We start from the raw sequence: 18,878 nt of genomic DNA, 5'->3' as shown, positions 1-18,878 counted from the left end.
GTAATATTGACAAAGCCAATGATGCCAATAACATGTACTGTGAAGGTAGGAAACTGAGAAAAATTATCAGCTGTTACTCTTTTCTACTTGTTGCCAATTCCTCCAAAGGACTGGATACTAATGACTCTTTTCAAGTCCTTTACCCTCCTGCAGATGATAAGTTATTTGGCTCAAAAGAGCGTTTCCGCATCTCACAGCACAAAGCCAGAAGTGCCTTTCATCCACAAATGTCAAAATTACATTTAAAAACTTATTAGAGGAAGAATGTAATAAAGCCACCAAAAAGGGTTGGGTGAAGGTGGTCTGCCCTCCATCAGATAACACAAGACAGTTAGGACTGGCAGACCTTAGCCCCAAGGGTGATACTGGTCTTGAGACACAAAGAAGATCCCCAGAAAACAATATCAAGGAGAAATCAGGTGACATAGAGCATTGACAAAGACAGTGGCCAAATGTGAGCAAAAGACCTGCTGGACAGCAGCAGAGCAGTCCTGGAGTCCTAAGCCAAATTCTTCCTGAAGAAAAGAAGGGAAAATACTAAAAACTACTTACATTATACTGATGATTAGCCACTGGTTTATAGTTTGTGGTTACAGCTTTGTCCAGCTGCTGTGATAACCTTACAGGTTTAGAAGATTCTTCTATCTGTAATCTACAAAAAAGAAAACAAGAATAAATTTAGACAAGCACACAGTCAAAGTCAATTCTAAAAATCTGCAATTATGAACCAGCCATTATTAAGGGTCAGCTGCAAACAATCTATAAGGCAAAACAGATGCACTCTTCTGGATTAAGTACTTCCTACTCTATTTTTGCTAAAGGACACTGAAATGCAGAAGATACTGAAATGCTAAAAATCAAACAGCTGAAGAGAAGTTACTAAAACCAAACCTTGAATGCAAATTTCACTGCAAAAGCCTAATGCCCAGATTGAAAAAAAGCCCTTGCTCTTAAAAAAGATCAAACCCAACCCAAATGAATGCAGAATCTCACAGCTTACCTGGCTGAGGCATGAAAAAAGCTTTTTTCCTCTGCTAACCGATAACCAATCTTCTCTTAGATATTGAAATGTAAAAACATAAATTTCTGTGACCTTTCCTTTGGCATTACACTACAGTAAGAGAGTGCAAATAATGGTTTTAAGGGCATTATAAAGACATGAAGACAGAAAAACCTACCCAGCTTCAAATCAATGTGCAATTAATTCTCTATCACACAGATAACAATAGGTGACCTTCAATTTTCTTTGGGAAAGACTCTCAGAAGGTCACTGGTTGATATCTTGTCAAGCTCATCCCTATGTAATTGAAAGCTTCTGTATGTTGATGTAGAGGGAATGTTCCATTTAATTCAGATTTAGCACTCAAGAATTTCTACTTGAAATGAAGAGGCAAGAAACCAAGCTCTAGAAAAGCACAGGACAACGGCCTTTCAGACACAATGGCTTTATGGCACATCTGATGTGATCTGATTTTGATCTGTGAAGCAGTTTTGTTTCCAAAGGTGCATCTTGTAGGCAGAGGAGTCAATTTCCACTAAATATAGTATAACACAGCCCAATAAATGCACAGTGATGCTTGCTTCTTTCCAAACAAAAATATGGTGACATTAATGCAAATAATAACTGCATGTTTTCTAGTGTAAAACATACAAATTATAAAACTGACAGATCTTTAGAAACAACTGTAAATGTTTGAGATCGCTGATTTATTTTTGTAAAGATATCATTTACACCCTAAAAGATAGAATTTAAATTCAGCATGTTTCTGAGTTAACATCTGAACAACCTAAATAAATTACATTTGAAAGAAGTATTAAATAAAGAAAAAAAATTCTCTAGTTGCAGCAACTTGAAAGGAAGAAAATCATCCCTCATAGCTGGTATTGCTGGACAGTAGGTGGGGGCAGTTTTTTCTCATACATAGATAAACTTGCTTCCTCTCAAATCTTTATAACATAAAAATTTAGAATATGAGGCAATGATTGCTTAAGAGTAGTTAAAATTACAGAAAAAAAGACAAGTCTGCAAAAGGAAGAAGGAAAATCAATTGGAAGGTAAATGCACAGTGAACATTTTTTGCTTATCACAAGAGTTTATCTTTTGGCCTTCAATCTAACTAAATGATTTTAAAGATTTTCTTTATCACGTTACCAAAGATCTTCTAAACTCATGTTTCACAAAAGGCAGAGACCAAAACTAAATCACTATCTTTTCTACAAATCTATATTTTTCTCTACTTCTCCATTGCTTAATATTTTTCTTTTTGGTCTCACTGACTTTTTAAATTTTAAAATATTTTAGCTTTAATTTTTACATAGTTTGGCTCTAATTCTTTTATTTTTTTCCAGTTCATCATGTTCCGATTGGTTTGATCTGGGGAGTTTTCCAGTTCTTCCTCTCCTGTATTCTAGCTATTTTTCATATCACTTCTCCCCCCATTTTTCCTCCATAAAGGAGATTTCCTGCTCACCCCATTTACTGATACTGCTCTGTTTCATGAGACAGGGGCTCCTAGAGACAAACTGGGAATTCTTGTCACCCTCTTCCCCTCCAAGGCCACTGCACCAACTTCATGTGCACCAGATTAAGTTATTTGATTTGCAATGTAGCTCCAGTGTCCTTCTCATAACAGCTACAGCACAGGGTCCTAACAACACTTAAATACATCAGATGGTGTCACATTTTCAGGCAGCGCCAGACATTCAGCAGTGACCTATCTTCATGATTAATCCTGCTTGCACTGGCCTTTATATCCATTACTCTTTACAATGTAAATTAACAATATCTCTATTTCTTCAGGTACACAGCCAAAGAACTCCTCAATGATGAATTGTCAGCCATGGACTTTAGACACCACTCAAGTTCAAGGCCTCTTCCTGATCTGGCATTTTAAAATTACAATAGAAGAAATTTCAACCCCCATTCAGTGTGGCTTCCTCAAATTAGTCGTTCTTTGCACAAAAGTACACTAGCAATTTATTTCTTAATATTTTTCACTACCCATGCAGGATATGCATTTCAGCTCTTTTATGTTAACCTCTCAATTTCCAAACCAGTTGAAAACCAAATGTGTAAGAGAGCTAATACACTTCTCAGAGGCCTTCCTCCAAAGGCTGATGGAAGTGAAGGTACATTTAACAAGTAAAGTCCTCCGGCACATAATCTTAAAAACAAAGAAAAACTTACTGCCTGCTTAGGAAACAGAATGAAAGCCAACCAAGTGAAAATGGAGAGGGATCATCTAAGCTTGTTTGTGAAATGGCAGAAGACTTCAGAAAGATCTATACACAGCAAGTAACAAATATATCAGCTACAAATGAAGTCTCTGGAATTTCAGAGATATTTGTGTTGTACTTTGATATTTCTTGCCAAAGGTTTCCAAATTACAAAGACACATTTCACAGATCTCAGATGATCTTTAGAAAACTGGCTTACAGTAAAATGCTAACCTTTTTTTTTTGTTTCTACTGCTGTAGTGAGAGCTAAAAATACACTACATTCCTGATACTACTTTTTAATGCAAACAATTACAGCAGTGGCCACATGCCAATATGGAAATTTGTATGGGAAGCATGGTGACTCAGGAGGCAAAGCTTTTTATTAATAGCTTTTATTCTACACATGCATCTTGCTCTTCTCCCTGATGGCTGCCCTTCCCATTTATTTTTCTGCAGCTTTCACGATTTCACAGAGCCTCAGGTTACCTTCCTTTACCTTCCTTCCACTGGGCTTGGCTTCCAGGTGGAATAATAGCTGATGCACATCCGGAATTGGCCTCACAAAAACACATGAATAAAGGGACTGACAAACATGGTATAAACATCAAATTAGCAAGTGGTTCACGTGGAGATGAAGCACTGAAATTTGCTTAGTGCATTACAAAGGATAAAGACAAACAGCCCATAATCATTTTGTCCAGATGATTTGTTGATACAGACACTATCTGCAGGGAAAATACAGCATGGTTGTTTGGGTTTTTTTCAAAATCATGCTGCAATTCTGCTATATTCAGAGAGTAGTATGTCTGGGGGAATATAACTGACTTTTAAAATATGCATAGGTGTTGTCTAAAAATTTTTTATTAAATATATAAATTTATACATTCCAGTAATTATACACAAAAATACATAACAAAAGCTATAAACTGGGAATTGTACTAGCCTTTTAGATAGATGTTTTAACATGTTAGAGATGATTACTTTTAATTATTTAAAATTTCTTAAACAGAATTTTAAAACCAAGAATATCTGGCAGTGCTTTATGCAGAATTTTCTCAGAGTGGACCTGCTGAATCTTAAACTAAACTGCTGGTAGGAATGAAGAAAAAAAATCAATAGATATTCTGAGTCACTGGTGATACTGATTTAAAGGAGCAGTGGCTTTTTACCTATTACTCTTTATTATTATTTGCAGGAGTTAAAAGACTTAGTTATGGCTCTGAATGATAAACAAAGCTCCAAGGAATTAAATTTTACACTGAACTCTTGTTGAAATAGTTAGAACCATATTTCATGCTAATATCTGGCCTAAAAAAATAAAGAGAAAATGCAGATATTTTTTCCCCAAAACTGCCAATGAATTAGCAACGGAGCAGCCACCAGCCTGCACACTGTGGTTTTCTCTTCCACCCCCAAGATCAAATATAGCTTGAAATACAGCAAGTAACCAGCACAGCATCGAATTCACCATGGTCATTTCCCAGCAAAACACATTTCATACCACAGCTTTGATTTGACATTGTGCTTATACTTGAATAACGGGAAAAAAACATTCAAACAGACTGGAAATAATTCCATAGGACTTGGCAACATGTAGCAAGCTCATACAAGAAGACAGATGAAGTCAGTATGTACATTCCTAGGAAGAGATATTCATTGTTTTTTAAATACATGCAATTTTCAGCAACAAAATATAAACCAAAGACATTTAGAAGTGATAATCTACTGTGATTAATCTTTTGTCACAAAACAAATGTTTCAAAGATTTGAAGCAGGTATTAATCAGAAACACTGCTAGGGCTCGAATTCTTTGCATTTCTAAAGAAATTATTTTACAGATAGGAGAGGAAAGTTCATGCACCTTTTTGTGCTTGGCTATCTGTACACAGGGCACCAGTAAGTAAGGAGTCAGCCTTACTGATGCAAAAAAGGAAAGGTTGTGTTTCTTCCCTCTCTGCAGTAACACCCAGCAGAGATGCACTAGAAGAGAGCAGGCCCACTGCCCAAAGCTTTGGAGGGGAGGAAACATAAATTCTCCATCTTTGCACAGTTTTGTAGCTTTTCTCTGATTGCTCACAGAAGTTTCCAGTCCAATATCAGGGAACTAATGCTCTGATCGTCCCTTACTCAGTAATTTTGTACTAGAACCAGGCACAGACAGCTGCATTACATGAAGTTTCATGATACTTGGTATGGGCCATGAAGCTTTTTCTTTGCTTCCTTATTTCGCTAAGCATCCCAAACATGACAGAAGTAGGTACATCCTGAAGAATCTAATCCAAAACAAACTAATAAAGTAAATGCAACAATATAGCCTCACACCTCCTCTTCTTTTGTTCGTTTGGACTTCTGCACCTTGCTGAGGTTCAGGTATCATCTCTTTTGACTTTCCCTCCAAGCAAGAATAACAGTAATGTAAGAAGCAAGCAGATGATCAACAAGAGATGAACATGCTTATAAGATACTGAAACTTAAAAAGCTTCACTAGTTCTGTGAGAACTAAGGGACTTCAGCACCCTGTGGTGCATATCCTGCTAAAACAACCCCATGGCAGGGCTCAAGCACAAACAACATAGGAAATTACCAGAATGACCACACCAGTAAAAACACGCACTATGTAATAATAAGAATGACAATCTGTTGCTACACCAAACAATCTGTCATATATTCTCAAAGATAAGAACAACATTCTGCACGTTGTGTTTCACTGCAAGGAGCCCTACTGTCTCACGTTCCATGGAGGCGGATGACAGCCCCCATCGCATGGATGAATCCACTGTTCTTCAGACACTCAGTGTTACTCCAGCGCAGTCAAAGCAAAGGGAACCTGTCCCCATTTATGAAGACTAGACAGGCAGACAGAGAAGAGCATGTGCTGAATGAAAATGGCATTAAGAAGCGTATTTGCCAGCGTTAAATAACTAAATGTTTCATATTATTAATACAGGATATGATTTATAACTAATTTTAAGTCCTGAAACCCTGGCATTTCAAGAAAAGTGCTGTAATTATTATGTGTTCAGATATTAGATTTTTCTGAAGTCAACATCTTCAACTATATATGTTGAAGGATAAGCAATGAATCATACGAATATATGACAATTTCATGTCTAATACTCAGACAGGCACCACAGTCACAACTGAAGACTCCAATTCTACACAATTGCATCTTCCTCCAGTACAGAACATCAGATGATATAAATGGCAATTCAACAATAAGTAACAATTTCTTACGCATTTTATTTTCTGGATTGACAAAAAGTGAATAATTGATTAAAATCAATCCAAGTTTCCTCTCTGATCTTAGTATTGCAAATGACTAAAACCATCTCAGCTAAGCTTGTATGAACAAATAATGTAAAGTTAAAATAAAATCTATTTTAGCATTAGTAGTGATATATTTGAATAGTTTTCTCTATTTGTTTGATGCACAACTTTAAACATGTTAAGTGATGCACTAATGCAATTAGCATGAAAAAAAATTGTAACATCTGCTTGACATCACAGATATTTTCAATCAAGCTCATGTGTGTCCACAGATACTTCCACTGGAAGCATTCTGACACTGATGAAGTCAGGCTCTGGCATTGCCTGGTCCATCCACACTGGGGACAAGGTGGAAGAGTTTTATCTGAGACTGAGTTCAAAAAGGAATCGTACCTCAGAGGTATCTTCTACATTAAATGATGTTATAAGTAGCCTACCCATTAGTGTGGCTGACAAAGTTTGCTTCTCTTGTCCTTGCCTCCATTATGTTTGTCTGTCCAGGTCTGGGTCTCTGTTTTGTTTGTTGCCTCCCCCTTTTACACAGCACCCACACTCTTTTCCAGTGAAAAGGGTCCACAATCAGATATCTTTAAGGGCAGAGATTCCCACTCACTCCCGTGCACTCTCCTTGTCCTTTCAGGAGGACTTAGGTCAGGACTTGGGTCACAGCATCACCCCCTTGCCCCCCAGCTGAAAATGTCCTTTCAGCACTGTTTAGGCTGTTGATTGATAGAAAATCACAGAACCAACCACAGAATCATTTAGGTTGGAAAAGGTCATCAATTTCAACCATTAACCCAGCACTGCCAAATCTACCACTAAACCATGTCCCAAAGTGTCCCTACAGGCCTTTTAAATGTCTCCAGGGATGGTGACTCAATCACTACCCTTGGCAGCCTTTTCCAATGCTTGACATCCACTTCAGTGAAAAAAATGTTCCCTAAAATCCAATCGAAACCTCCCATGGTATAGCTTGAGGTTGTTTCCTCTTGTACTACCATTTACCACAAAGAAATGAACACTTCCTTATTACAATTCAGGTACTCTGAAGAGCAGAGAATTTTGCAGCTTTGCAGTTGTTAAAAATGTCATCACAGTCAATCAATTAGTGCCCAAAAGGAAAAGAACTCTCTGTTACTGGTTCCTGATACACTTCCAATATTTTCTTCTTAATACACATACCACAAATATCTCTGTTCTGCTCTGTTTCCTGCCCAACACAAGTGATAAAAGATCAAGTTCAAGAACAAGCAAAAGCAGAGCTAAAGGGCAAGGTCTTCCCTGAGGACTAAGCCAGCGTAAAAGTGCATCCATGCATGCTCAGTTACATGCTATAGCTCCTTATGGGGCACTTCATCTTAGTTTCTAAGTGGATTAAAACATAGTAGATTTTTATACCACGGTGCTTATACTTGTGGCTTATTCCAGTGACAGAAAGGACTAAAACTAGGATGAAGTAAAACCTGGATGCCCATTTGTGTTGTCCGGAGCATGTAAGGGTACTGTGACTACAGGCATGAGACAAGGTTTGAGACTGGCAGAGTGATAAGGTACACCAAACAAAAAATTAGGCAACATGCCTAATTTTTTCCCAGGAGAAATGGGAATGCAGCTGAGATTTTGGGTAGAGAGCTATAAAGAACCATGCAATTGTACATGACACAGATCATTCCCACATGGAAAAAGAGAGGGAGGCAACACAGAGGCTGCAAGAGAAGGACACCACAATAGGAACGGCTGAATAGGCAGGAGTCTGGTGCACATACTCCTGAAAAACAGAAAGAAAGGGGAAAAAGTAGGTTGAAAAGCTTTTGGGTTTGTTCAACTAAGACACCACAGGCCTCTGAGCCAACCCTTTGACACTGGACACTGCAGTCTGTACAGCACAGGCAGATGCCAGCATCTGAAATACCGTAGGGATGAGTAACCATGGAGCAGTTCCTGGCTCCGGGGGAAGCACCAGCATCCTCACAAGCCCATTACTAATACTAGAGAAGGCGATCTAGGAAAAGTGACTCATAGCAAACTAAGCAAGAGAGAAAAAGCCCAGCCCTTTGATTTTAACATTAATATTAGCTCCTGAATTAAAGTCAAATCAAGTCTCCTTTCTCACTTACATTTTCAAAGATTCAATTGCCTTTCTCGCTCCTATTTTTCTCAGTCCTCAAATTTCTCCACAACAAATGGATTTACATGTTAGACACGATTTTAGAAGAGGAATTCTAAATTGTGAATTATTATTTTTAAAAGTAAAAAAAATAGACTTGTCTCAAAATAACATAATCTTTCTTCTCCTGCCAAAACTCATCTGGTGTGCTTGGAGCTGTTTTAAAATCAATGGTAAAAGTAACAGGGATTTTTAGGTCCAGGCAACACAAAGCCAAATAGTTCTTGTCAGTCTGCAGATAGAGAAATAGTGCACATTTTGCTAATGGGGACAAGAAAAGAGAATTTTAAAAACTAGTTTGTTAGACAGAAAAGGAACATCTTTACCATACCCTGAAAGGCCTAGCTCTTCAATTACTGGTAAAAGCGTGGATGATTTACAAGCTCAGTCAATTCACTTCACAATGAAACTGCTCACATCTAAGGAGGTGGAAAGAAAGAGGCAGACTCTTGGCTACAAGTCCTCAGTGAAAAAAGAAATCCCTACAGCACCTCAGCTACATCTCTTCAATCTGAACCTCTCCTCCCCTTCTTTTGCAAAATGTCTTTATCAAGTTACAGCTGCCAGCACTCTGCCTCCGACTACATGCTGCCATCTCTGAAACTCCAATTCCCAAATACTTCACCACTCTCCTGATTGTTCTGCAAACAGCTATGGCATCTGGCTTAATTGGGGATCTTCCAGTTAAAATTTACTGTAAACAATTTAACAGTTTGTGACAATCTGGAAAACATTTGGACTGCTTCCCTAGAAAACCTAGATGGCTCAAATCCTCAAGGTTTTTCTCTGTCTCCTCCTTCCTTAGCCTGCAGACCCTAAAATGTTGGATTGCAAGAACACCTTTTTGAGGAACCACCCCTCCCTTCAGTTAAAATATGCTTGGAAACAACCGTCAAGAAGTTCTGCAAAGGGCACTGAAAGCAATTGCTGGGAGAATGTACTGCACATACCCATGGGTTAATGACTATACACTGCCTTTGATAGCTTAGAGGGGAATCTTGCACAGTTCAGCTGCTGTTCAATGGTTTAAACATATGGTAGCACTAAACTGCAGAATTAGCTCACACAGAACTGCTGAATTAAGCCACCCAACACTCTTTCCTGCAGGCAAAGAGAATGAAATTAGTTTTAACTGAACTCTGAAATCATGCTTAATCCAAACAAAACCAGCATTAAGTTAAAAAGAAGAGCTGGGTAGGTTCAGCAACCTTAGAAACCCTATGCTACAAAAACCAAAGCAAAAGCAGGAAAGAAACCTGTCATTCTTCTCAGTCCATGTGAAAAAACAGTCTTGCTCATCCCCAAAGTGGAAAATTTACCAGTTACTCCTGCAAGCCACAGGAAAAAAAAGAGGTAACACAGCACAGACTGAAATATATATCAGTTAAATCAGAAAACTTGAGGATTTTTTTAAACTTCGATCATCATTGTTTCAGCCAATTGTATTTCCTTTGATAATTGTACAGAACTACTGCTCTGCTGCTTTTGTTCACGTAGTTTAATTACATTTTACCTCCTCCTATTTTGCAAAACAAGTGCTCCCCCAGCTCCCTCTCCCAATATATTACATACCTGCCCACCTCCACTGAAAAATCACTGCTGGACATCCCTCACCTGTTCAAGGGGGAACTGTGCTCCCACAAGCAGAGCAAGAGGATACAGAGCTGCAGCAAAGCCAGAGGCAGACACCAGCCGTGCAGACGGAGCCCAGCATGCAGGAACAGGGCTGGGAGCTGCAGGGCTACTCTGCAGCTGGGAGGTGATGGCAATGGGGAAAAAGGGCCACCAAAGGGTGACCTGCCACAGGACTCCACTCCTCCTTGCCAGGTCGTGAAGGAAGGTTTTACTGCAGCCCTGCATCATTCAATTTGGTTTGAATCACCCTCCTCAAGGTCTGGTCTTTGAAATGCTGCTGCAGAGGACAAACCAGGATGTTATTTTCTTAAAAAGCCTTAACTTGCCTTCTGTGCATCGTCTTCAGGGTGGTACTCATCAAAGCCACAGCTGTATCACCATTAGCCCCAATAAAAGCTCTCAGTAAAGTGAAAATACCTTCAGGATCAAGAGACTGTGGCTCAAGACTCAGCTTCAAGCTCTGCTATAGCTTTAAACCAACAATTCTCAAAGTTATTTCAAAATAGCTTTCTTTAAAAAGCACACTGATAACCACAAGGCACAACAAGGACATGACTAGGTTTTAAGGCAACTGAGTCCAGAAAGTGTTAAGATTTCTTTCTGCATTTGAAAAATATAAATTAAAAAATAAGCCAGCCTCTGTTTCAAAGAAACCAACATAAGCTTAGTAGTTCAGAAGATCATCTTTGGAACACTCCCTAGAGAGCTTACTGATTAAGATATTAACTTAGCTCCATGCACTTTGAGGTCTGCTACATTAGTATTCTCTTAATTAGAGATTTTTGGAAGAGTACATTTTATTTGTGAGCACAAAGAAACTCACCCAGACTTTGTGAAGCCATACCTATTCTGTTATTAAATAAAAAAACCGCAAAGATTTGATTACAGATTTGTCTGCCATGACAAATTCCAAAACCAGTTAGTGGCTGAAGCACAAACATTGTCTAGCTTCCCCAACAGGAAGCTGGATAATTGGGTTTTCCATAAAATCTGTGTGAAAGCAGTCTCCATTCATGTGTAATTTGGTTGAGTATGTCTTCCACAGGGAAGGGGGAGGGGGGGAAGAGTAATGAAAGAAGTTTCAGGACCATTGTATTTTAAAGCTTGATTTGCATCGTGTTCCTTAATTAAACGCAAGGTTGCAATTTTAAAAAATGTATACATACAAGAAGAAATGCTCCACATAAATTTCACTGGTTTGTCAAGAACTGAATTTGTTGGTCAGTAATCCAAACATGAAATGTAACTTGAAAGCATTATTACTATACTAATAAACAGCGAAACCATTACTACTGAGAAAAGTTCTGTAGTTTTTAATTCAGTGTGGGTATGTTTCTCAAATAGCAGCATAAAACAGCGTCTCTCAGTGTACTGAATCTGACAGGGACGGGCTGAGCCTTCCCCACAGCAGCCCCTGAAGTGCCTGAGCAGCACCCACACAGCACCAACACCCCCAGGGCCCAGGAGGCTGGGAGTGGGCAAGAGGTTGGGAGGGGATGCAGCCAGGACAGCTTACCCCAGCTGACCAAAGGGATACCCTGTACCATATGGTGTCATTCTCAGCAATAAAAGGTAAGAGAAAGGAGGAGGATGACATTCCTTATGAAGGCATTCTCTTCTGAAGCAGCTGCTATGTGTATGGGGCCCAGCTTCCCATGAAGTGGCTGGACATCGCTCGCTGACGGGAAATACAGATTAAATCTATATTTTTGTTTTGCTTCCACACACGACCTTTGCTTTCTTCCATTAAACTGCTTTTAACTTGATCCATGATGCTTTCCGTATTATTTTTTTCCACTGCCCTGATGAGGAGGGAGTGTGAGAGAGCAGCTGGGTGGGCATCTGGCAGCCAGCCAAGATTAACCCACCACACTTAAAAATGCTAAAAAAAATTGTAACTTTATAAAAAGTTAGCTCAGTATTAGAGACACAAATTATTAGAGCTACAAATGTTTTAAAAACACTTAACATCAATGGGAGAAATTCTCTGGACTCAACAATACACACTGCTGTTGGCAGAAAACACACAGCAGTCAATATAGGTCAGCTCAGAATGATGTGAACTGCTGGATATCTGCTCTTCCTTCAGTGGTATACATGGTACACTTCCAAGAACAATCATGGGAAATCACATATACTTAATATTTTACTACATCTTCTAGTGGAACATGTCCCTGCTTATGGAAGAGGTATGGAACCATGTGATTCTTAAGATCCCTTCCAACCCAAGCCATTCTTTGATTAGATGAAGCAAAAGTGTTCTTTTCTCTACTGACATGCCTCCTATTAAGTTAATTTTGGTTTACGTAATCATCTTGAAGGACAATAATTTTTCTTGTTATTATTTATTGGCTTTGTACAAAAAATAAATTAGAAGCATCTCTAGGGGAAAAGAGAAAAAAATCATCTTTTGTGAAAATTGTGAAAGCTCTTTGGAGCTGTTTAAAATTCCATGGGAGATCAATTTTTAAATTCTAGCTCTAAGTCTAGAGGAGGTTAAGACATTCTACAGAAATGAACTGGAGAACAGATTCACTTAAAAATCTCCCCAAAAAAACAGGTGTAGAAAATATTTAATTTTTTAAATATAGAGAACACTTAAGCAATTACTCAGAAAAGTAAGAAGCCCAACAGGTTTTTTTCCAAACAGATGCTTTTATATCATGTTATTTCTGCAATACATTTTGGACTACTTCTCTGCTTCACCACATCCTTTAATTTAATAGCTCCACAAGACTTTGGAAGATTCACACATCCTTCACACTGCAACAGGAAATGAAACATAAATTACCTACCACTTTCTTTATTGCTAGAGTTGCAAACATCTTCTGCTAAGTGGGGAGAAGAAAACTGCCTCTGCAAGCCTGTGTCTCCAGCTATACAGTGCCTCAAGACCTCTATGACAATTGAGCACTTCAGGCCAAGTACCTCCTGCTCTAGAGACCACAGGATCTCTGAGCCAAAGATGACAAGTACTATGCACTGTATTCTCTTCTACATTTGGCTTAGCAGAAGCAGAACACAAATAGTTTATATGGCCTTCATAATTTTGGAAAATCCTCTACTCTGAAGAAACAAGGAAACTTCTTTTTCACAATGGGAAAAACGCCAAATTACACAAAATGCTGTTATAATTTATTTAAAATTCCTCTCCACTTGAAATGAAGAAAATAACTGTCCATTGTTTCTTCTCAAGTGCAAATTCTATTAATGGCTGCATAAAAACTAGGTTTACAAAGGGGACTAGCAGCATCCTGCTTTGTAATACAAAAGGACCAATGAAAAATAGTAACATATAAAAATACCAAAGAATGAACAACTTAGTATTGTGCATTGAAACAACATACTGTACAAGAGGTATTCTGTTATACCATACTCCAAGTAACACATGAAATAAACACTTTATTGCAATGAAATATAAACAACCTGAAATGGGACATCTCCCTTTGTACATGTTTCATGACAGACGGTACTGGAATGGTATTTGCTGCAAACCAGATGAAATCAGTTTTAGAAACTAAATTCCATCAATGAACAGATTGCACCATCTGCTTCTACTAATATGCATTAGAGAATGTGTATTTTCCATAGCTGCATATTTACTCTGTAATCAGAAGCCCACAAGACAAATAGGTATAGCTTAGCTACAGAATGGCTGAAAAGCGTCATCATTTGAGAATGTCAAGGGCGTAAACAAAAAAGCACTTAGGTTATTGAAGGCTGTGCAATGAAGTAATGAAAGGAAATTAGGCAAAAGAAAATTTAAGCAGCACACTGGGACACTAACAGTCATTGCAGTGATGTGAGAAATACTAATGCAAAAAGCATAGATGCAATAGAGTTTCTTACTTATAGGATGTAGAAAAAAAAAAAGAAATAATCTTCCAGCTGAAGCCTAAGTAGGGCTGTCTGGAAATCTGGATTTTTATTACATGTTTTTTTGTGCTTTCAAGAAAAAAAAAAACAGATTTGAATCAGGAGGTAAGCCAACATTTGAAGTTTTCATGGAACAGAAATCCTGCAAAATTTTGTTTTGGAAATCCAAACATGATGTTCCCAAAACAAAATATGCTTTCCCAGTATCCTCAGCAGCTGCTGACTGAAATTAATGCAATTCCTTTTATTTTACAACTGCCATTTTTATGTCTTGCTATGGTGACAAAAATGACAAAATCTACATTAGACTCCAGCTCAGGGACTGGGCAAAGCACCTACAGGACCTTCTCTCTGACAGTGCAGCCATGTGAGCTGCTCAGAAGGCCAGAGCCCTGCATTCCCAGGCCAGCTGGCTCCCCACACCACCCACGGTCCTTACAGCCAGCCAGGTGACTTTAGATCCACCAACATCTCACACACAAGACCCCTTCTTATAAGCACCTGAAAAATTAGGCTGACACACTGGTGCGATATTTTGTGGCACACTGATATTACAGCAATGCAAAAATGAACCTGAGGAAAAAGCTTGAGAAGCCAGGGTGAGATTACACCATTATTACTCCATGTATCCTCAGCAGCAAGAATGGTTATTTCCTGGAGGGTACGATACCAACTGAAATTAATGAATTATTTCATTATAAATTGTGGTCTTCTCTCTGAAAGGACAATAAAAGAAACAAGAACTATTGGGGCACTAATTTTCCCTGGTATAAATGCCCAAAGGAATGTAACAAGTTACATTCTAAGAGAAAAAAAAAAAAGAGTAGAACTCTTCAGGGCCAAAAAATAAAAAAAAAAAGATATGAAGGTATGACTGAGGTGTATGAATTCATGCAGTTCAGGAATAGAGAACAACTGTATGATATGAATACCAGAAGTAGCAGGCATTAAATCACAGGAAAATCCACATCAAATTGAGGAAAGCAGCTCTTCAGACAACTTGTAAGTAAATGCCTGAATTTCTTGATGCAGAGTACTATGAATGCTGAAAGTGCATATGGGTTCCCAAAAAGTAACTTTATTGATGACTGCTAAATACCAGGACAACCCAACAGTCCTTGAGATAAGTGTATCACAGGACAAGCACTGCGGGCTGGATTTAGCATGAAAACTGGGAAGACAAGCACTCCCTCTTTCCATCGAGCAGAAAGAGGCTCTCCCTCTGCCATGCCCTCCTGCCGGCATCCAAAGGGAACAGCCACAGCCTGCTTTGTGCCACTAAGCACAGCTCCATGCAGGTCTGAAGATATGGATGTGCCAAACACTCACTCCAGCTCAATACAATTGAGAGTCCAGAAAGAAAAACACATCAGACACTGCTGTGATTTTTTTCTCACAGTCCTGAGAAATATTAATTGCTGGGACAGTAATCATGTTTCATAAACAGCTGCTGCAGATAAGGAAAAAAAAAATAATGTCATGCTAAATGTGTGTAGATTTAATTAGCTTCTGCTCAAAGGTACCTCTTAAGACAAGGATGGGATCCAATACAAAAACACAAAGGCATTATATTGCTGCAATCTTAACGTGGAAGTAAGTCTAAGATATAGAAGAAAACTGAAAGGAAGACTTTCTGAGTTGAGTATGGATTATTTCAAAACCAAGGCTTTTGACTTCAGTGTTGCAGGGGAAGAAGCATCTCATATGATCTATATAGATGAAAAGGAAAATAAGATGAACCTGGTCTTTGCCTGAAACTGGGAACCATGCCACAGCATTTCTGTCAGGACATGTAGAAGAGCACCATCAACTCACTTGCCAAAGCGGGACTAGTCAGCTTCTTCATACCTCTACTTCCCCACTCTAAATCACAGCATGAAATTGACCACTCAAAAGTGCAAAGCCTTTTAAGACCCTTGGGTACAGGCATATTACAGAGAGTATTACCAAACTCCAGTGGGCCATGCCATGACCATGTCAATAAACACAGAGGTACCACTTTGGAATAAAATGCAAGCTAAACTGCAAGCTAATGCAGTTAAGCCAAAACCAGTCAAAAGAGGGAAAAAGTGAAACATTTATTCCTGCTGGCTAATGAAACTGCAGAGAAATTAAATTACTTCTTCAAGATGGACATACATGACACAGCTGGATATTTACGCCCATGATAGAAAAGAACTACAAGAATAAAAATAGAGTTTAAAAAAAACAGTTTGTGAGTTAGTGTATTATTTAGAATAAAGTAACGTAGTCATAACTTAATGAGGACAGCCTCAAGCAGGGAACCCTATGCATCCATACAGATATTCAGATAGGCCCACCTCCTAAAGCTAGAGAAAATGAAGAATGAAAATGTAGACAGAAACACATGACAGATAATTGGAAGGGTTTTGGAAGAGTTTTTTGAATAATCAAGAAGTCATAATTACCTAAAGAAAAAAGGATTTCTTCAAAAAGGAATAAAGGCACAATGGAGAGGAAAAAAACAACCAAAAAATATAAAGGGAGGGCCCATCAACAGCCTTCCTAAGATACTAATTTTCTGTACTTCACTTAGGAAAGGGACATCAGATAGAATTTTGTCTGCTTGGCGTTCTTAGATAAACACACTTTCATTTGTAGGTGGACATCATGAAACTGCTATTGCACTCTAATCTCTATCCAGATGTCAAAATAGGGCATTGTGAAGGATAATTCAATCAGGAAGAGAAACTGTGGACAGGCTCAAGTATCTCTTTCTTGTAATCTTGAGGGATGTTTTATGGGTTTTTTGTTGAGTTTTTTTAATGTCTAGAGCTTCACCTTCCTTGATGATTGGCTACTAGCTGATTAGCTTGAGTTACTTTTTGGAGTTGTTTGTAAAAGGCTCCTATTTGCTGCAGCAAGAAGCTGTATCTGAACAAGAATAATTTTGTCATCTAGATTTTAAATCCTCTAAAAACAATTTTTCTTCCCCTTTTTTATTAATATTGCAATGAACTGAAAGTACTCCTGCATTTTGCCAAAACTTCAACAGTCTTTAACTTCAGAAAAATTCTGAACAAAACCAAAGCAAAACACTATGTTTTAAAAAGCAAGGAAGATGCCTACACTCTGAATGAAGTTACTGATTTATCTTAATAGAAGGCAAAAAAGGCAGGGTGCACTGATTGCCTGGTCCCTGAGAGCTCAGAGCAGATAACTCTTTTTAGCCTGAATTCCTTTCACAGGGGACTTTCAATTCACACATAAAACTGAAGTGAAAGCCAGGCTCAATTTATTTTATTCTGACATTAACTTAGTCCAGGGCAATTGCTTTTGTTCATAATGATTAACAAAGAGAAGAGAGGTAACTGTCAAGCCAGTGTAAGAAGCCAGGTTATCTGAAGAGCACCTGGGGGACAGAACAACACTTTATTATTCTGAAGGGAGCGCTGCAGAATGGGTGGCCTCCACACTGCATTTTATTTCAGGGAAAAATCCCTCACTATTTACACAGTAAAAGCAGATCCATTAGAAAAGGACATAGAATTGAAAAGGCAAACCAAAAACTATATGATCACAAAACATAGCTAACACATAGGATTCTGCACCACCATTAATGGGGTGATTTAATAACTGCTGCACTTGATGGAACTCTTCCTCAATTTGATAGGATTTAGGGACCAGACCCTAAAAGCTCCTAGTAACTACTTGGCTAGTGCAGCCTGACATGAATTCACAACATTGTTTGAATTCTGCCTTTTAAATTTTGCTAAATAAATGCCTTGTACATCAATCACTTCTTATACAGACACACAAATACATCAAAAGACCTTGACAAACAACAAAACTGAACACGTAACATGATGCTTCCGCTGCTTCCAAAAAGGACACTGGTCTTTCTGAACTTAGTAAGAGCTTGTGCACTTGCTTTTCAGCAAGTTTCAGATATCTATACCAAGTATAACTTCTATTTTGCACACACCAGATTTCCTAATCCTAGACTTGAATTATGTGCTTATTCTTTTATTAAGATAATGGCACATGTGACATGTGGGCAAATATGCTTATAACCCTTATTCATCTTCTCTGGATGATACATAGGACACTTGTGCTTCACTCATCAGCTTCTGAAATGGATCTGGCCATAATCTTCAAATTACTTCATGCATAATTAGGCAATTCCTGATTTTCATTACCCATGTTCGTTGCTGCAGCATTTACACAGCACCAATCATACAGCTGCCCATGTACAGATTGGAACACACCACTAATTACATACATTTCATTTGGTTCTATTCCTTTATAAGGGAGGTTATGGTTTCCAAGGGCCATGTTCCAGGCTCATACCCAGATGTTTGGGGACCAGAAAGTCCCTGAGGTGCATAAACTCATTTGAATTTACTGACCCTTTCAGAGAAATAAAACCACAAATAAAGTAAATCTGCTGTTTTATTTCCTAACTTCAGTATCTACAGCTACAATATGACAGCTTGGATTCAGTAAAACTGGTGATACTTTACCTATGATTCCTTACATATAATTTTGAACTATTTTTTTTATCATATTAAAAGAATTTACAGTTTGAAATCTTTGTTGGAAAATAGTAGTAATAGATCAGTTTATCATTTGTTTGCTTTTTTCTCATCACTTTACATGAATGACTGTCTGTTTAGACCAAGAAGCTGCTTTTCAGGCAGCTTTCACAAGTCTTACTTTCCTTCATACAGCTGAAGTCTCAATAAATACACAG

General features: G+C 38.3%; 1 protein-coding gene across 1 annotated transcript in view; it reads right to left on the bottom strand.

Moving 5' to 3' along the window:
- Positions 1-18,878, bottom strand: part of GTF2F2 (general transcription factor IIF subunit 2) — a 78,355-nt gene that overhangs the window by 8,874 nt on the left and 50,603 nt on the right. The window contains exon 7 of the mRNA XM_041407305.1: positions 553-652. Within this exon, the coding sequence (XP_041263239.1) occupies positions 553-652 (100 nt within the window). The remainder of the gene's footprint in view (positions 1-552; positions 653-18,878) is intronic.

This window comes from Onychostruthus taczanowskii, unplaced genomic scaffold, assembly GCF_017590055.1.
Source record: "Onychostruthus taczanowskii isolate IOZ18803 unplaced genomic scaffold, ASM1759005v1 scaffold26, whole genome shotgun sequence".
NCBI classification, from domain to species: Eukaryota; Metazoa; Chordata; class Aves; order Passeriformes; family Passeridae; genus Onychostruthus; species Onychostruthus taczanowskii.
This window is presented reverse-complemented; position numbering and strand designations above follow the sequence as displayed.